The sequence below is a fragment of the Chelonia mydas genome, chromosome 3 (genome assembly GCF_015237465.2).
Source record: "Chelonia mydas isolate rCheMyd1 chromosome 3, rCheMyd1.pri.v2, whole genome shotgun sequence".
NCBI classification, from domain to species: domain Eukaryota; kingdom Metazoa; phylum Chordata; order Testudines; family Cheloniidae; genus Chelonia; species Chelonia mydas.
In genome coordinates, this window is record NC_057851.1 from 147,456,396 (window position 1) to 147,472,448 (window position 16,053).

The window sequence follows — 16,053 nt, forward strand, 5'->3', positions numbered from 1 at the left end:
TGCTGCAGACTTAGTGTGACCTTCGGCAAGTCACTTGCAGCCAGATTTTTGAAGATATTTGGGTGCCCAAAAAATGCAGTGTTGCTTAGTGGCTTGTGGAAATCCCACTGGCACCCTTGCGTGTTTTTTGGCACCCAATACCTTCAAAAAATCAGGCCCTTAACTTTTCTGTGCTTCAGCTTGGCCCGGCACTACCCCGAGTCTCACCAAAGTGGGAGAGTGTCTATAAAAAGTGCTCCCAGATTTAATGAGGAAAAAACCCGACTAAATTATTGCTAAAAGAGGCCATCCGGAAAGGGGTCTGTTGCATTTTTGCCTCGACTAAGGCTGCAGCACGGCACTTTCTGAATACGGAACACTCTGCAACGAGCTGCTAAATGAATCAAGAAATGGACAAAAACACCAAAATTCCCAACTCGCCCTTCACCACAGATTTATATCGGCTCCTGGACAAGCGAATGGCTTTGACTTTGATTTTGGTTTTAAGGTGACAGGTGACTTTTCAGGGCATCCTCATTTCATGAATCATTTGACCCGTCAGTTTGATGGGAACACTGAAAGAGAGCTTTTAGGAAACCAGTTCAGCTTGGCCTTTGACCTTCTGGAAAGGACGAGACAAGAATCAAACTGCAGTGACTTCAGCAAGAGAAATCCTTAGCCTCATCCTCATATATTGCATCTCCACCCATCTCCCACTTCCAGACAGAGAGTCCACTCAATACTTATTCTTCCTAATTGCCAAGCAGCTAGACAATTCATGAGTCCAAGGGCCCTGGAGAAATCTGAACTCCTTTCCCATTCTCCCTACAACCCCACCCCAAGTGATAATCCAGTTTCTCTGTTAAAGTTAAGAAGAGACCTAGCAGCAAAACGTTGTTCCTTGCTGTGAACAGGTGGCCACAACGGGAATCACTGTCAGTCTATTTCCTAGGGGACACGTGTTCACATCGAAAACCATCATCAGAATTAGCACTAAGTGTCCCTCCCCATTGGCAGTGAAGGCAGTGGTGCCAGAGTGAGCCATGGAGCCTGAACTCCTGTGGGGCCACTGCTATAGCAAGAGAAGAGGGGTTCATACACACTAAGTATTGTAAGCTCTTTGGGGCAAGGCCTGATTTTTGTTCGAGGTTTGTACAGTGTCCAGTACAATGGGGTCCTGGTCTGTTGGATTCAGAAGCGCCCAGCACACTGTGGATGCTACTGGAAATAAGCAAGTGCCTTTCTGTCTCCAGGGCTGCCCATCCAGTGCCTTTCTCCAGTACCAACTGTGCAAAGAATGCCACGAACAAGATCAGGGAGCTGGGAGCTTGAACCCATCTGCTCCCCAGCTAGTTCAGAGTGGGCACACCAAACACGGGTGCACAAGAGGGAAGCAGAGGATGCCAGTCCCATTGATCTTTTCTGACCCACAACTACAGCTCCTTTAATGCCAGCCCTGCAAAACAGAAGGATGAAAGTGGGATGCAGGGGTGAAGAGCACAGGACTAATGAACTAGAGAACTGACGCCAACATCAGCTGCTTGAATTCAGAACCTGTTTGCTTTCTCCTCCTCACAAGAGAGTTTGCTTTGCTGGCACCTAGGAAGCCCATGACATCAACAGTGGGTTTTATTCTCATTAAGCAAGCTGCAGACTAAACATGGCAGGGGAGATCGTAACGCACTGCTGTAAACATGTCTCAGAGTCACGAACAGCGACTGGGAAGCCCAGCAACCTTTGGGAAGGACTGAATGGAGAGGGAATAGTGTGACTTAGGCAATGCCAAAAGGTGAGCTTTAATTGAACCTCCCTCCCTCCCCCCCAGGCCAGTCATCAAAACACAGCCCGAAACTGCAGATTAAAGACACCAGGCACACACGAGTCCATGCACGCTTGGGCTCAGCCAGGTAGGGAGGATCTGAGGAGGATTACAGCTTGTGATGTATAAACAATTATCCTTCTCAATTCCTCCTCTTATTCCCAGCCACACACATTCAGTCCCTCAGACTCTCCAAGGCAGGGTCCTATCCAGGGAAATGCTTATGCTCTCAGCTGGGATTCCACCTCCCAGATTTCATCCCTGCAGGAGAAGTAGTTTGAAGCCACAAGTTCAAGGATGTGATTGGGGGAGGCTGTTATCTCATTGCCTCCAGGGGTGATCTGAAAAAGCAAGGCAGGTTGTAAACTCATTTCGACCATCAGCATCAAAGTGCAGGTATTCTCCCCTGGCTCATTCCATAGGGCGTGGAGGGCAGGAAGGAGCTGAGGCACCATGTTCCTCATTTTCATGCATCTAAGTTACTTACGTGGCCCCTGTTTTTGAAGTATCAGATCATCTCAAAATCTTTAGTGCATTTATCCTCCCTATCTCCGTGAGGTAGGGCTGTACTATTATCTCCATGTTCCCAAAAGGGAACTGAAGGCAGATTAAGGCCCAGATCCTCAAGAGGTATTTAGGTGCTTAATTCATATTAAAATCAATGGGAGTTTAGTGTCTAAATACATTTGAGGATCTGGGCCTAAGTGACTTTCCCAAGGTCACACAGGAAATCTGTGGCAGAGCAGGGAACTGAACCCAGGTCTCCCAAGTCACAGGTCAACATCCCAACCACTGCACAATCCTCCCTCCCTAATGTACAAGTTTATTCCTCAAAAACAACGAGGAGTCCTTGTGGCACCTTAGAGACTAACATTTATTTGGGCATAAGCTTTTGTGGGCTAGAACCCACTTCATCAGATGCATGGGGTAAAAAATACAGTAGGCAGGTATAAATACACAGCACATGAAAAGATGGGAGTTGCCTTACTGAGTGGGGGGGTCTGTGCTAACGATGCCAATTCAATTAGAGTGGATGTGGCCCATTTCCAACAGTTGACAAGAAAGGGTGAATATCAGAGGGAAAAAGAAAAGGAGGACTTGTGGCACCTTAGAAACTAACAAATTTATTTGAGCATAAGCTTTCGTGAGCTACAGCTCACTTCATGCATCCGATGAAGTGAGCTGTAGCTCACAAAAGCTTATGCTCAAATAAATTTGTTAGTCTCTAAGGTGCCACAAGTCCTCCTTTTCTTTTTGCAGATACAGGACTAACATAGCTGCTACTCTGAAACAGAGGGAAAATTACTTTTTGTAGTGCTAACAAGGCCAATTCAATCATGGTGGATATGGCCCATGATTTATGGTTTATTCCTCAGACTCCAGTATAACCACTGTAAAAGTTCCCCAGCAATAGGATTACTAAGCCATGGAAAATCCCCGAGCCTATAGAGCCAAAACCTTTTGTCTGGATTCCCACCCAACCCCCCCCCCCCCCCCCCCAAAATAAGCCCTAAAGTGTCTTCACCACTGTGCTTTCATATTATAACTCGACTCATCCCTATGACAAAAATCTTTCATTCACTATAAAACTTGATCTAAAGACATGCAAAAGTACTTTTTTTTTTTTTTTTTTAAAATAAAATGGATGAAACTAATCACCCACTTTTGGAGTTATTGGTTTCACCCTATTTCTTCTTCACCCAAAGTCTTAGAAAACTAGTAACTTTACTCTTACCTTCCTTTTTATACATTTTATTAAAACCCCTGGGAATTTCCCCATCTCTCCCCTGCACCTTTGGGCTCAGCAGCACTCTCTAGATTCCCTTTCTGTGGTTAAAAGACACCCCCCCCCCTTTTTTTCCCTTAAGAACATACATAATTATGCCTTTCCCTCTACAAGTTTTAGTGAGATGCAGTTTATAAGCAGCACATTGCTAATGACTCCCAATCAGATATCCAGAGCTGCTGAAGCTGCAGGATCAGGTTTATCCCTTCAATCGGAGAGAAGGAACACATTTCCCCACAAGTGCCTGAAACTGGCTAGTCTTTAAGTGCAGGTAGTGAAAAGCAAAGAGTGGACAGGACTCCCAGCTGTGCCCTGGGACAGCCAGGTATTTTCCTGCACTATCTCCCATGAGGTAACCACACCAATGACATTCCCTAGATGAGAAAGTTACAGAGGCAATGCTCCTTTGTGTGAGAGCTGTATCCAAACAGTGAATTTCCTCATCATGAGCCAGATGATTAACCAAACAAGTATGCAGAGAAAGAGAGACCAACCACCTTTCCTCACCTGTCACAGACATGGATCATGCTACACTTTAGGTTTAGTCTGGTTTGTGAAACCTTGGCTCCATGGCCGAGTGCTCAGTACCTTACAGTTATCTTTCTCTATAGCCCTGCAGAGTTTTAAATAGCTTGTTCTGGACTTTACTGGTACTGCAGCACCATCTTGTGGCTAAGGGGAGACACTGTCTCTAAGCTAGCAGGTTCACAGACACTGAGGGTTTTGGGGTTTTTTGGGTTTTTTTTGTTTTTGTTTTTGTTGTGTTTTTGCATTCAAAAAAATAAGGGAGTGAAGAGAGATTTTTTTCCCCCCAACATGAAATTCACCAAACCTGAAAATTTGGGTTGAACTTCATGTTGAGCATTGAGGTTCATTTAAAAGGAACTTTTAACATATCACCATCACATTTTGTATTTGTTGTTGTCCTAGGTCTCTGAAATTTACATCTGGATTCACTAGCTAGAAAAAAAGGTTATAGGACTCCTACCGCCTCATCAGTGACCTCATGCTCTGTTTATCCACATTAAAAAGTACAGGATGGACAGCAGTACAAACTACACACACAACACCAACATGGAATGACAGAAATGTAGGACTGGAAGGGACCTCAATAGGTCATCTAGTCTAGTGCAGTCCCCTAGGCTGAGGCAAGACTAAGTATGATCTAGACTGTTTCTAGACCATCCCTGACAGGTGTGTGTCTAACCTGTTTTTAAAAACCGCCAATGATGGAACTTCCACAACCTCCTTATATAATTTGTCCCAGTGCTTAGCTGTCATTATAGTTAGGAAGTCCTTTCCTAATGTCTAACCTAAATCTTCCTTGCTGCAACTTAAGCCCATTGCGTCTTCTCCTGTCCTCAGTAGATAAAGAGAACAATTTATCACCTTCCTCTTTACAATCTTTTATGTACTTGAAAACTGTTATCATGGTCCCTCCGAGTCTTCTCTTCTGCAGACTAAAACCCAGTTTTTTCAATCTTTCCTCATGGATCATGTTTTCTAGACCTTTAATCATTTTTGTTGCTCTCCTCTGACTTTCTCCAATTTGTTCACATTTTTCCTGAAGTGTAGTGCCCAGAACAGGACACGGTATCCAGCTGAGGCCTTATCAGTGCTGAGTGGAAGCATTACTTCTCATGGCTTGCTTACACCACTCCTGCTAATTCATAACAGTATTACATTTGTGACTTATATCTAGTTTGTGATCAACTATAACCGCCAGAACCTTTTCTGCTGTGCCACTATAGCATTTCAAGTGTAATAAAGTGACATATCACCTCTCCCCTCCCACCCCCCTCCACAAGGCTTGTTACACTGTCAAAGAAGAAGATTAGGTTGGTTTGACATGATTTGTTCTTGACAAATCCATGTTGATGGTTACTTATTACCTTATTATCTTCTAGGTGCTTACAAATTGATTGTTTGATTATTTGCTCCATTATCTTTCCAGGTACGGAAGTTAAGCTGACTGGTCTGTAATTCCTTGGGTTGTTCTTATTCCCCTTTTTACAAATGGGTACTCCATTTGCCCTTTTCCAGTCCCTCTGTGATCACTCCCATCCTCCACAAATTTTCAAAGATAGTGGCTAATAATGACTCAGATCTCTTTAGCCAGTTCCTTAAGTATTTTAGGATGTATTTCATCAGACCCTGCAGACTTGAAGACATCTAATTTGTCTAAGAAATTCTTAACTTATTTCCCTATTTTAGCCTCAGCTCCTACCCAACTCACACTGATGTTCACTTTGCTAACATTTTGGGTGAAAACGAACAAAAAGGCATTTAACACTTCAGCCATTGCTGCATTTCCTGTTGTCTTTCCCTCCTTGTTGGGAAATGAGCCAACTCTGTTCTTGGTCTTCCTCTTGCTTCTAATATTTTTGCAAAATGTTTTCTTGTTATCCTTTATGTCCCTAGCTAGTTTAATCTCTATTTGTGTCCCTACATGCTTGTGTTTTTTGTTTAAAAATATTTATCCTTTGTAATTTGACCTAGTTTCCACTTTCGTATGACTTCTTTATTATTATTATTAAAGTTTCAGGTCATTGAAGATCTTCTGGTTAAGTCAGGGTGGTCTCTTAACATACTGCCTACCTTTACTCCACAATGGGATAGTTTGCTCTTGGGCCCATAAAAATGTCTCACTACACATTTAAACACGCCTCAAGCACGACCAGGAAAGACCACTTCTACTGCTGAAAGCAAGTTTCAGTCTTTGTGGCCTATTTAGTCCTTGGCTTCTCTGCTGGAAATGCCAACAAGATTCCAAATAGTGCCAGTTCTGAAGCTAATTTCAATGCAGGATATTTGTCCACTAGGAACTAGACTGAACCATTAACTCATTTCACAGGCCACCAGGACATACCTGAAGGAGTCAATAGAAGCAGTATAGTAAACCATATGGGGACATTTTAAATTGGTTGCTTAAGTCACCAGATTGCCCATTTGATGGATCCTTAAGCAGATTCACTGTAGGAAGTGTGCGGAAGGGCTTGTACTCCAAGGAAAACAAATGTTTAGAGAGTTGAAGAACAAGTGTCAGTACAAGAAGCAGAGCTGGTGTATCGCAGGCAAATCATGGACCAACCTGGTACACAGTGAATATATTCTGTATTCATCATCATCATCATCCAGTATTCGGGTATAATAGGTTCTGAACCTGGGAGTCACAAATGGGTTTCAGTAACTTATGACCATCTTCTTTTTCTTTATGGTTAGACATGCGAGGTGGAAGGGTTGTCACAAAAAAAAACAAAAAACAAAAACAACTTATGTCAGTTGTAACCTGTGGTTATGGCAAGAAGTAGGTTGTCCACCACTGATCTGGATGAATCATTTTCAGTTTTTGTGGGTGGCAAGGAAACAATCTGGCAGCCATTCATGCCTTCATTTGATTATTAATGGTGGGCAATTGGTTTCAGAGTATTGTTTCTGTTTATAGCTGAAAGTGTTGAACAGGAGAACATTGTAGAGATGAGAATTGACAAATGTAGTTATGAGACCTCCTACCTCAAGCTGTTATGCACAAGTGTTCTTTATTCCACCCATTCTCATGAAAAGGGGTTTTGCCTGTGAAAGAAGGCTGAGTAGAAGGGAAAAGGGCCAGCTATCAAACTCAAGCCCAGTGTAGATATTTTAGGCTGGTCTTAAGGAAGGGAATCTCACTTCTCTACCAGTAGAAATTTGAAAGAGACTGGATGAACAAACAGGAATATAAAAAGATGGACAATGTTACCCTATAACCAGCGAGATGTTATTTGAATTTCTGTACCTTTCCTCCGGACGATGAACTCAAATTTGGCCGGAACCAGAGTATCCAAGCTGATGTTAATGGCATCCAGCCCCACCTCCTTCAGCCGTGGCAGCAGCCTAGCTAAGTTGATCCCGTTGGTTGTGACAGCAATGGTTTGTAGCCCTTCTAGCTTGTACAGCTGAGCTAGGAAACAGCAGGGAAAAGGAGAGCGTTTAATGGTCAGAGTTCAACCACAAGATGCATGGGAACCTCTAGAGAACATTCTAGATCACTAGGGAAAGGAACATACACAATGGTGGGGAAGAGAAAAGTTAATTTCACATGAATGCAGCCAAGAGCCCAAATCCCTCCATCCACCAAGGCCCTTCACCCACTTACCAATTCACTAGATAAGAGAGAGAGGGGGGCTCACCCCATACCAAATGGGCTCTGCTGACAACCACCACATGTTTCTGTACCTCATTCTCTATGGAGTTGCACTTACTAGATTAATAGAGTACAGTGCAAGCCAGCTTCAAATGGTATTAAAGGAGCTAAAATGTCGCAAGCAGCAGCGATTCCAAGAACTTCATCAAAACGCTCTGGCTATATAGATTAACTGTGTTCTATATGTATTACAGCAAACGAGTACTTTAATGTTGAAGGAAGCCCCATGGACTCCTTTAACCTGGCCAGCTCCCAGCTGTCCAGTTCCGAAAGCTGAATTCCAACACTAATGCGTCAGTCGCTAACCACCGCTTTCTTGGGGCCCCGACTGGATCCAGATACTGAACTGCTTGCACTTATAGAGCACCTTTTGTCCTAAAGGCTTGAACACCATAGTATATCATCCACCGAAAATTGCTTCGCCCCCCAACGAAACGCAACCACATCTCTGGGGAGAAAGTGGCAGCTACTTTAGCAGCTCAAAGCAGTATTATACAAGCAATTTAAGACTACAGCATGCTTTGCTAGCTGTCACCAAAAACTGTACAAGGAATTTAAGAAGGCAAAGAGATACTCGGGTGGTACAGCTTAAAGGCTGAAATCTTCAAAGTTCATCATTAGCATTAATACAAGCATCACTAGTCTGAGTGATCAAACAGTGCTAATGCAAGACCCACAAGGGGACAGCTATTAAAAAACACAAGAGGAAAGATTAGATAAACATCCCAAAGTTCAAGTCTCAGAAACAGCAGCATCCCCCCCAAAAACGGATGTGTAGAAATACTTGCAAGGTTCTGAGACATGGCTAATCTCCAATTTAGAGCTACACAGTTCCTATGTTAGTACCAGTCCTAGGAGCTTCACGGTGACTATTGGGTAGCTCAAAGGGTCTACGGTAAAAAGTCTGCCACATGGGTGAGGAAACAGAGGTGCTAATTCTAACTGCCCCTAGCCAGGAAGGGGTAGAACATTACCCATTGTCTCACTTGATGAGGTTTAGTACCCAACCTGCCCCTCAACCTGAATGTAATGAGGCTTTTCCCAAACCTGGCAATGCTGTCCCACCAATGGGGCTCACATGACACCAAAACCAGCCTGAAACATCTGCACAGCTGAGTTAAATGCAGAAGGTTGTTAGTGGGAATTTGGCAGCAAACTTACTATGAAATTAAAAATTGAATTCCCTGTAGTACTCCAGTTTCTTCTTCTTTTTCCTTCCTTAGACTTCCTTTCACTCCCTCTCTTTATAGTGGTATTTTTAAGCCTTCTAGTGTTTTAGAATTTGTTTGAAACACTAGAACCTTTTTATAGTGAAGTCATCTGCTTACTCTGCATAGAGAAAGCCTTGCTAAGCAAAGGATTTACCTAACTGGGATTGCAACCTGAAAATGATGATGCACCGGGATCACTTGGGATTGCTATTCTGTTTCACTACCACCCTATTCACTGTGTGTGGTTTCCACTGTATTTAAGTTATGTAATTTTGATTAGTAAAAGTGTTCAGCTTATACTTCTCCAAAAACCATCCTTTTCTCGTCTCCTTAAAGTGCAGGTCAGCTATAAGAAGTGACTGTGTAAAAGTGGCATCTTATTCAGTAGGCTTAGTCCCTCGGGCTGTGTTTATCTTAGACTCTTTCTGGGAGTCTCCCTCCCATTGCATTATCAACAGAGGGAGGATTAGTGTGCACAGGGTATGGGCACTTTTATCACCATGGCATCTAACGCTGCTTGGAGTAGTTCTACTAAAAGCATAGTGGTGAAAGAGCAGGTGGCCACCTGGTCCCCATCTACTCAAGCACTCCCACCACTGCTACCTCCAAGAGAGCTACATCTTTAGCGTTCCTCAAATTGTTTACTGTACACAAGCCCTGTCTGTATTCGGATACACATCTGCCTATTTAAGGTGCAAAAATAAATGGTTCCCTGCCTTATATGTCTGCTAGCTCCAGGATTGAGCACTAGATTCTATTTTGGTTCCTCATGGAGCTAGCGTGCCAACATGGAACACAGCTGTGGCAATGCAAGTGGAGGGAGGGGTTATCCGGCCTGCGTATATACCTAGAGACTGAGGGGCATGCACTCGGGGCCCCTCGCTGCTCCTGCCCCGTACAAGGCAGTGGCCACGTTCTATTTTGAGCACGTTAGCTCGATGAGACCTAGTATGAGTATGTCTCATCGAGCTGGGAATAAATACCTCCAGATCGAGCTGCACACATACCTTCATGCGCTTCCCTTAGGGTATTTGCGACTGAGGTTGTGGCTTAGAAGACGTATACCCAGTACTGTGAGTGTTGGAAGCAGAGGGACAACAGCAATGTTCTTTAAGAACCAACTTTCTCTTCCCTTTCCTTTCCGGATGTCTCAAACCTTCCCCATACACCAGGAGTGAGCTACCAGAGAAGGGGTGACCACTGTTGTGGGAGAAGCACTAGCTAACACCACAGTCCGTTTGCCAGTAGGGGAAATGTGCTGTGCTTCCAGTCTGGAGAAGAACGTACATCAGTGTAACTGCTTTGCTTGCCCATCAGCTGTCCTCAGAACACACATCAACCACCAAGCTTCCAGCAACAGAGAAACAACAGGAGCCACTACAGACGTCACTGCTGGAAAGATGTAGTAAATACAGGTTTAAGCAGAGTCCAATCAGACTTTCATGCTGCAGCCTGAACCAGATGGATTCCAGCAGTAAACTATTATGGCACCAGCTGAATTTAGCCAGTTAGAGCAGAATGTGGTTCTTATCAGTGCCTCCTTCTTTGTGTAATGGATACACAACTAGACAATTCACTGGAGACTCTAATGGAGGGCATAATATTGCCAAGTGTAGTGAACAGACAGGACAGAACCCAGAGATCAGAAATTACAGATGGAAGAACTAATCCTTAGTGTCTGTAGTTATTCACCACAACCAGCCACTATCCTTGCCTGCTTGTTTATTTGTGCAGGCTAAGCAGTAAAACATTTGCAGCTATCTTGTGCCCCGCTGCACTGTTTGACCAGTAAACTCAGTAGCGATTACAGAGAGATTTCATATACAAACATGAGGTGTGCTGCTGGATTAAGGCTGCTTTTATGCCTCCTGTAATCACTTCAGCAATAATAATAAATAATAATAATAATAATAAAGAATAAAGACAAACCAGCAGCTAAATACATACAAATAAAGCCAAATGGCAAAATGACCGAATGGAGTGGGAAAGAAGATCAGACTACCTAACTCAGGAGTCTGAGGTGGAAGTGCAGCATTTAGCTTTAAATAAAAAATGACAACCACTTTTACGTTTGTTGCCCCTTCATGGTCAGAACATCCTCTCTGAAAATGGTATATTCTCTTTCGATGGCTCCCTACCCTCCTATTGATAAGTTAAAAGGTGCAATTTCCTAGCAAAACGCAACCCAGTATCTAATAACAAAACAAAGGAACCGCTCAAAGTTCTTTCTACCTCAAAGCAAAGGTCATAGTTGATTTTCAGCCACCGGCTGGGAAGATCACCTGTATTAAAGAGAATGCAACTGAGACACAGTTGATTTGGCTTTGCAGGACTAAATTGTTTGGAAAACATTTAGATGCGTTGAATAATGCATTTATTTGTCTGTAAAGTGCCATGCACTCTTATGGGGCTGTGTAAATAAGGCAACTCTATTTTGCAAATACTCCAACCATAACCCCATACAGTCCTCGGCATCAGCTTGGAGATCCTCAGGGGGAAATATTAGTAAAAAAGCTGCACAAACCTCTTAGCCGCTTAAAGAAAAATCCCTCCCCTCGCACCCCTCAACAGTATTTTAAAAAGTGTTTCTAACAAATCGGAATGCAGAACAGTCCAGTGGAATATCTTGCATGTTTGTATGTCAGCACGCTCCAGGACAGCAAGAATCAGACCAAAGTACGTGCCTGCTAAATTTAATTGTTGCTGCAGTCAGCAAAGGGGGGTGGGAAGAGGAGGGGGTGTACACAAGCATATATATAAATGTACTAATACATTTCAAACTATTAATATAAACAGGCTTGTACATGTCACTAAGCCCTGCCCAGACTAACTGCATTATTTCTATAAATATCAAGGTATTTCAAAGAGGAAAAAGCTATTAAAAAAGCCAAAGACAAACAAGCAAAATAAGGAGTAGAATAAAAACATGAGGCATTAACAAAATGTGATAATGCCAGGGTTGCTATTACATTTTTTTTTTATAAAAATAACGGGGAGACAAAGGTTCTGTTTTCAATGAGACCCATAAAAATAATTGCTTAAGAGAAGTATAATTGTTTGATGACTCAAAATGTGTTTGGTTTTTTTGGACAAGTCTTATTGCAGGAATCCTGCTATTAGCCAGCAGAGCTACCAGCATAGTCCTTCTTAGGCAAGTTCCCTCCTGTTCTAGGTTTTGATAAAAAATATCCAATTCTCCACACTGCACCAATTCCTGCTCTAGGAGCCCTGTGGCTCTCTCTCCTGACACTTCCCACAAAAGGACCAACAGCCAATGAATGACTGGGACGGATACACTTGTGTTCACACCCTTCCCACTATTATAATAATCTTGGTACAAGTCTTGTAAGGTATCATTTGTAAACTCATGATTTGCCAATCAGTATTGTCCTAGTCAGATAGGTGTGGCAACTTTGTATGAAGTTATAAGATTCCTCTGTATGGTGTTAATACATATTCCAAACCCCACCGCCCTGGCCAAACAGAAGCTGGCAAACAGGTCTGTCCTAAACAAAGGAATGATGCTCTGCTTAATTTGCATTTAAGCAGTTAACAGTCATCAAGCAGGAATGGAAGACAAAGGAAGTTCAAACAGCTTGAAAAAACAGCAGAGAACATCCTTCTACATATTCTTTGGTTCCTGGTTCTTAGCTGAAAATGTTTTTCTAAGAGGGGACTGATGCTATAAAAAGGAAGGATGAACATCCCAAGGGAGTCCTCTCTCTCCACCTATCGCATTCACTTTCTCTGAAGAGACAAAGGAAGTAGGAATTGGCTTCTGGGGGAAGGGTTCCGACAAAGAATTTGGTCAGTAACACTGCTGAAAGCATGTGGTGAGAAAACGTTCTTTGAATCTAACGTAGTTTGTTAAGTTAGGCATCAATAAGTGTTTTCTCTTTATTTTTTTGGTAACCATTTCTGGCTTGGATGCCTCATTACTTGTACTCATTTAAAATCTCTCTCTTTGTAGTTAGTCAACTTGTTTTATCTAATCCAGTGTGTTCATGCTGAAGTGTCTGGGTAACTCTATTTGGAGTAACAAGTTGTGTGCATATTATTCCCTTAAAGGAATAATGGACGTAACATATTTGCACTGTCCCGGAGGGGGCTGGGCAGTACAGGTCATACATTTCTGGGGGAAGATTTGAGACTGGGGATGTATTGGGGTCACCTTGCAGCATAACCACTGCTGCTAAGAGCCAAGGTGTGGCTGGCTGCAGGCCACACACAGACATAGCTGGGCGTGATTTGCGTGTTGGAGGCTGTTTATGAGCAGTCCAGACCGGAGGCTACAGCAGCAAGGTGCTGTAAAGGGCAGCCTAGGTTACAGGGTGAGGGTGACACAGCTACTCATTAGTATGGATTGGCCCCTGGGATGTCACACTGAGTAAAGGAAGTTTTAGTGTTATGGATGTCTGTCCACTAGGAACTGAGCTGAGACACCACTCCCTTCTCCCACAAGCTAATTTCGCAGGTCTGGTCTACACTAGGATTTTACATCTCTCAGTGGTGTGAAAAATCCACACCCCTGAGAGACGTAACTATGCCATCCTAACCCACGGTGTAGACAGAGCTAGGCAGAGAGCTACCGCCTCTTGGGGAAGGGATTACCTACACTGATGGGAGAATCCCCCCCCCCCCCCCCCCCCCCCGTCAGCATAGGTAGGGTCCACACTGAAGCGCTACAGCACTTTAAGTGTAGACATACTGACAGAGACCACTTAACAGCCATCAGACAGTAAAATAAATAAATAAATAAAAATTATATATATATATATATATGATACAAATCTAGGGAGCCTTGGCTGACCTAGAGAAGACAGACTCTATACTTAGGGCCCCACCAAATTCAGGATCCATTTTTATCAATTTCATGCCTGAGCGTTTTTAAATCGGTCAATTTCACATTTTCAGATGTTTACATCTGAAATTTCACAGTGTTGTAACAGTGGGGGTCCCAACCCAACAGGTACACGGAAGTGGGTCTGATCTCCCCCCACTCTCCACAGACCAGCCATGCAGGGGGAAGGACAAGTCCTGTCCCTCCCCAGCCCGGCTGGGACTTGCAGCTAGGAGCCTCCCCTGCCTCCCCCCAAGCTGGGGCACTCTGAGCAGCACAGGGGAGATCAGATTTCATGGGGAAGGGCTTATTTCACAGTCCATGACACTTTTTCACAGCTGTGAAATTGGTAGGGCCTCATCTATACCCCATTTACTAGTCATCTCAGGGACTTGTGCTCAAAGCAGGAAAAAGGACATGACATAACCTACAGTAAGTTGTAGCTGCTGACTCATGGTGTATGTGAGTTTCTAAATAATCTGAAGAGTTGCAGCAGGCCTGTAGATAAATAAGATTAAAAAATCTAGTTTCCCATGTTGGCTTCAAGCCACATTATTGCAGCAGGGAAAAGAAGAAATAAGTGCAGACGCAGAGTCTTAGCAGAACATGGTACTGATTATTCCTCTATCCCTTACAGACTTTAAGAGTTTTACTATTAGCAGATATATTGCACTTTATATAGAGAGAACATTTATTCAGTGAAAAACTAAGCTAAATTCAGAGCACCAGAATCGCCAAACACCCTAAGCACTGCATGCTGCTTAAGGAAAGCTTCTCAGGAAGGTGAGTCATGACTAGGATTTGCAAGGTGCCTTAAAGTAGAGGGAGACACAAAAAGGGTTTAAAAATCCAAAATAATTAGGAGTGTTTTCATAGGTTCAGTTAAGAAATGTAAATATTTCCCCACAATGCTGGAAACAAAACTGCATTGTACTAACACATGAAATCCAAAAAGTGAACTAACTAACGAGAGGAAGTGAAATGGACCAAACTGGTTTCATTGTCCAGTTTGAATGAAAAACACCATCAATGATTAAACACAGACTATTACAAATAGCAAAATTCAGAAATGTAAACCATGTCTAACAGGTAAGGGTATATTATAAATGATCATCTTGCAAAGACCACTTTAAGATACTAATTCCAAATCCATGTCTGCAGGACATGATTTATGCTTCAGTTAAAAGGGCAATAACTGGAGTTTAAACTCCCTTAAAGACAGATATTTATCTAACACCAGTCACTGGTGGTTTTACACAGTTGTGTTCTATTACATTCAGATTATTACTGGGTTTCGATTTCTAATCACACTGGAGTTACGTGAATAGTGCTCCACTAATTCGTGGAACATTTACTTATTTATTGCAATTAACAACAAGACTACAGATTAGGAGTTTATTGATTAACTGAATGCAAGGCTTTCCCACGTTATGTGTCTAACAACTTCAAAAAGAGGAGTTATTTTCCAGCACCACTGAACAGTTAAACTGTTTTCAAACAGTGTCACAGTACACAATGCTCCATACACGAAAATGCAGACTGGTGCTAATCCAGGCTGCTTGCCTTCATCTGTAGGGCTAGTCACTTCCCCATCCACAACTCTGTTCTTAAACTGCTGCAGTAATGGTGCCTCTGGCATATCCCTTGGAAGTCTGGAGAAAACACAGCAGTGGACCTGTCTTGCCCCAGTGAAAGCTCCCTCCATTGTTAATTACAAGTCCTTTATTTGGGGACTGTGTCTTCAGGTGCCAGACACATGCACAGTAAATTACAGGACAACCTATAAGAAGAAGAAAAAATGCATGTGTAGACCCCTGAATTCTCTAGGTTTTCAACTCACCCTAAGAGAACAAGCCACACAAATACAAGGCCCAAGACACCAATGAGTTAGTCCAATAGTACAATCACCAAACATCCAGTACCATTAACACAAATGGCCCCAACCTGCCCCATTCGCCCCTGACACAAACCAAAATGATCACTCGGGTTCACACATCAGCTACAGCAGGCGAAGTGCACAGGCAGAAAGCTTGAGTGCAAACCACATTCTGAATCCATCCTCCAGAAGCACAGACAACTCTTACAGGATTAAGCCACTGCAGTCATGGATGCAAAATGAGCCTTCTACCCCTCCACTACCAAGGCCAGCACGGCTATTTTGCATACTGAACTGGTTAATTAATGCAGACAGCATAGCCCAAATATCTGACACAAGCACCAAGCATGGGGAAGAGC

At 43.1% G+C, this 16,053-nt stretch overlaps 1 protein-coding gene and 1 long non-coding RNA gene across 6 annotated transcripts in view; both read right to left on the reverse strand.

Moving 5' to 3' along the window:
* MOCS1 (molybdenum cofactor synthesis 1) overlaps window positions 1-16,053 on the reverse strand; it is a 67,590-nt gene that overhangs the window by 20,086 nt on the left and 31,451 nt on the right. For all 5 annotated transcript variants that reach the window (XM_037895552.2, XM_043543516.1, XM_043543515.1 and 2 more), the window contains one exon: window positions 7,360-7,524. In XM_037895552.2, the coding sequence (XP_037751480.1) occupies window positions 7,360-7,524 (165 nt within the window). The remainder of the gene's footprint in view (window positions 1-7,359; window positions 7,525-16,053) is intronic.
* On the reverse strand, window positions 15,200-15,902 carry LOC119565828. The gene is made up of 2 exons (XR_005224825.1): window positions 15,789-15,902; window positions 15,200-15,598 (listed from the first exon to the last, which is right to left on the reverse strand). It is a non-coding gene; the product is annotated as an uncharacterized LOC119565828 (long non-coding RNA).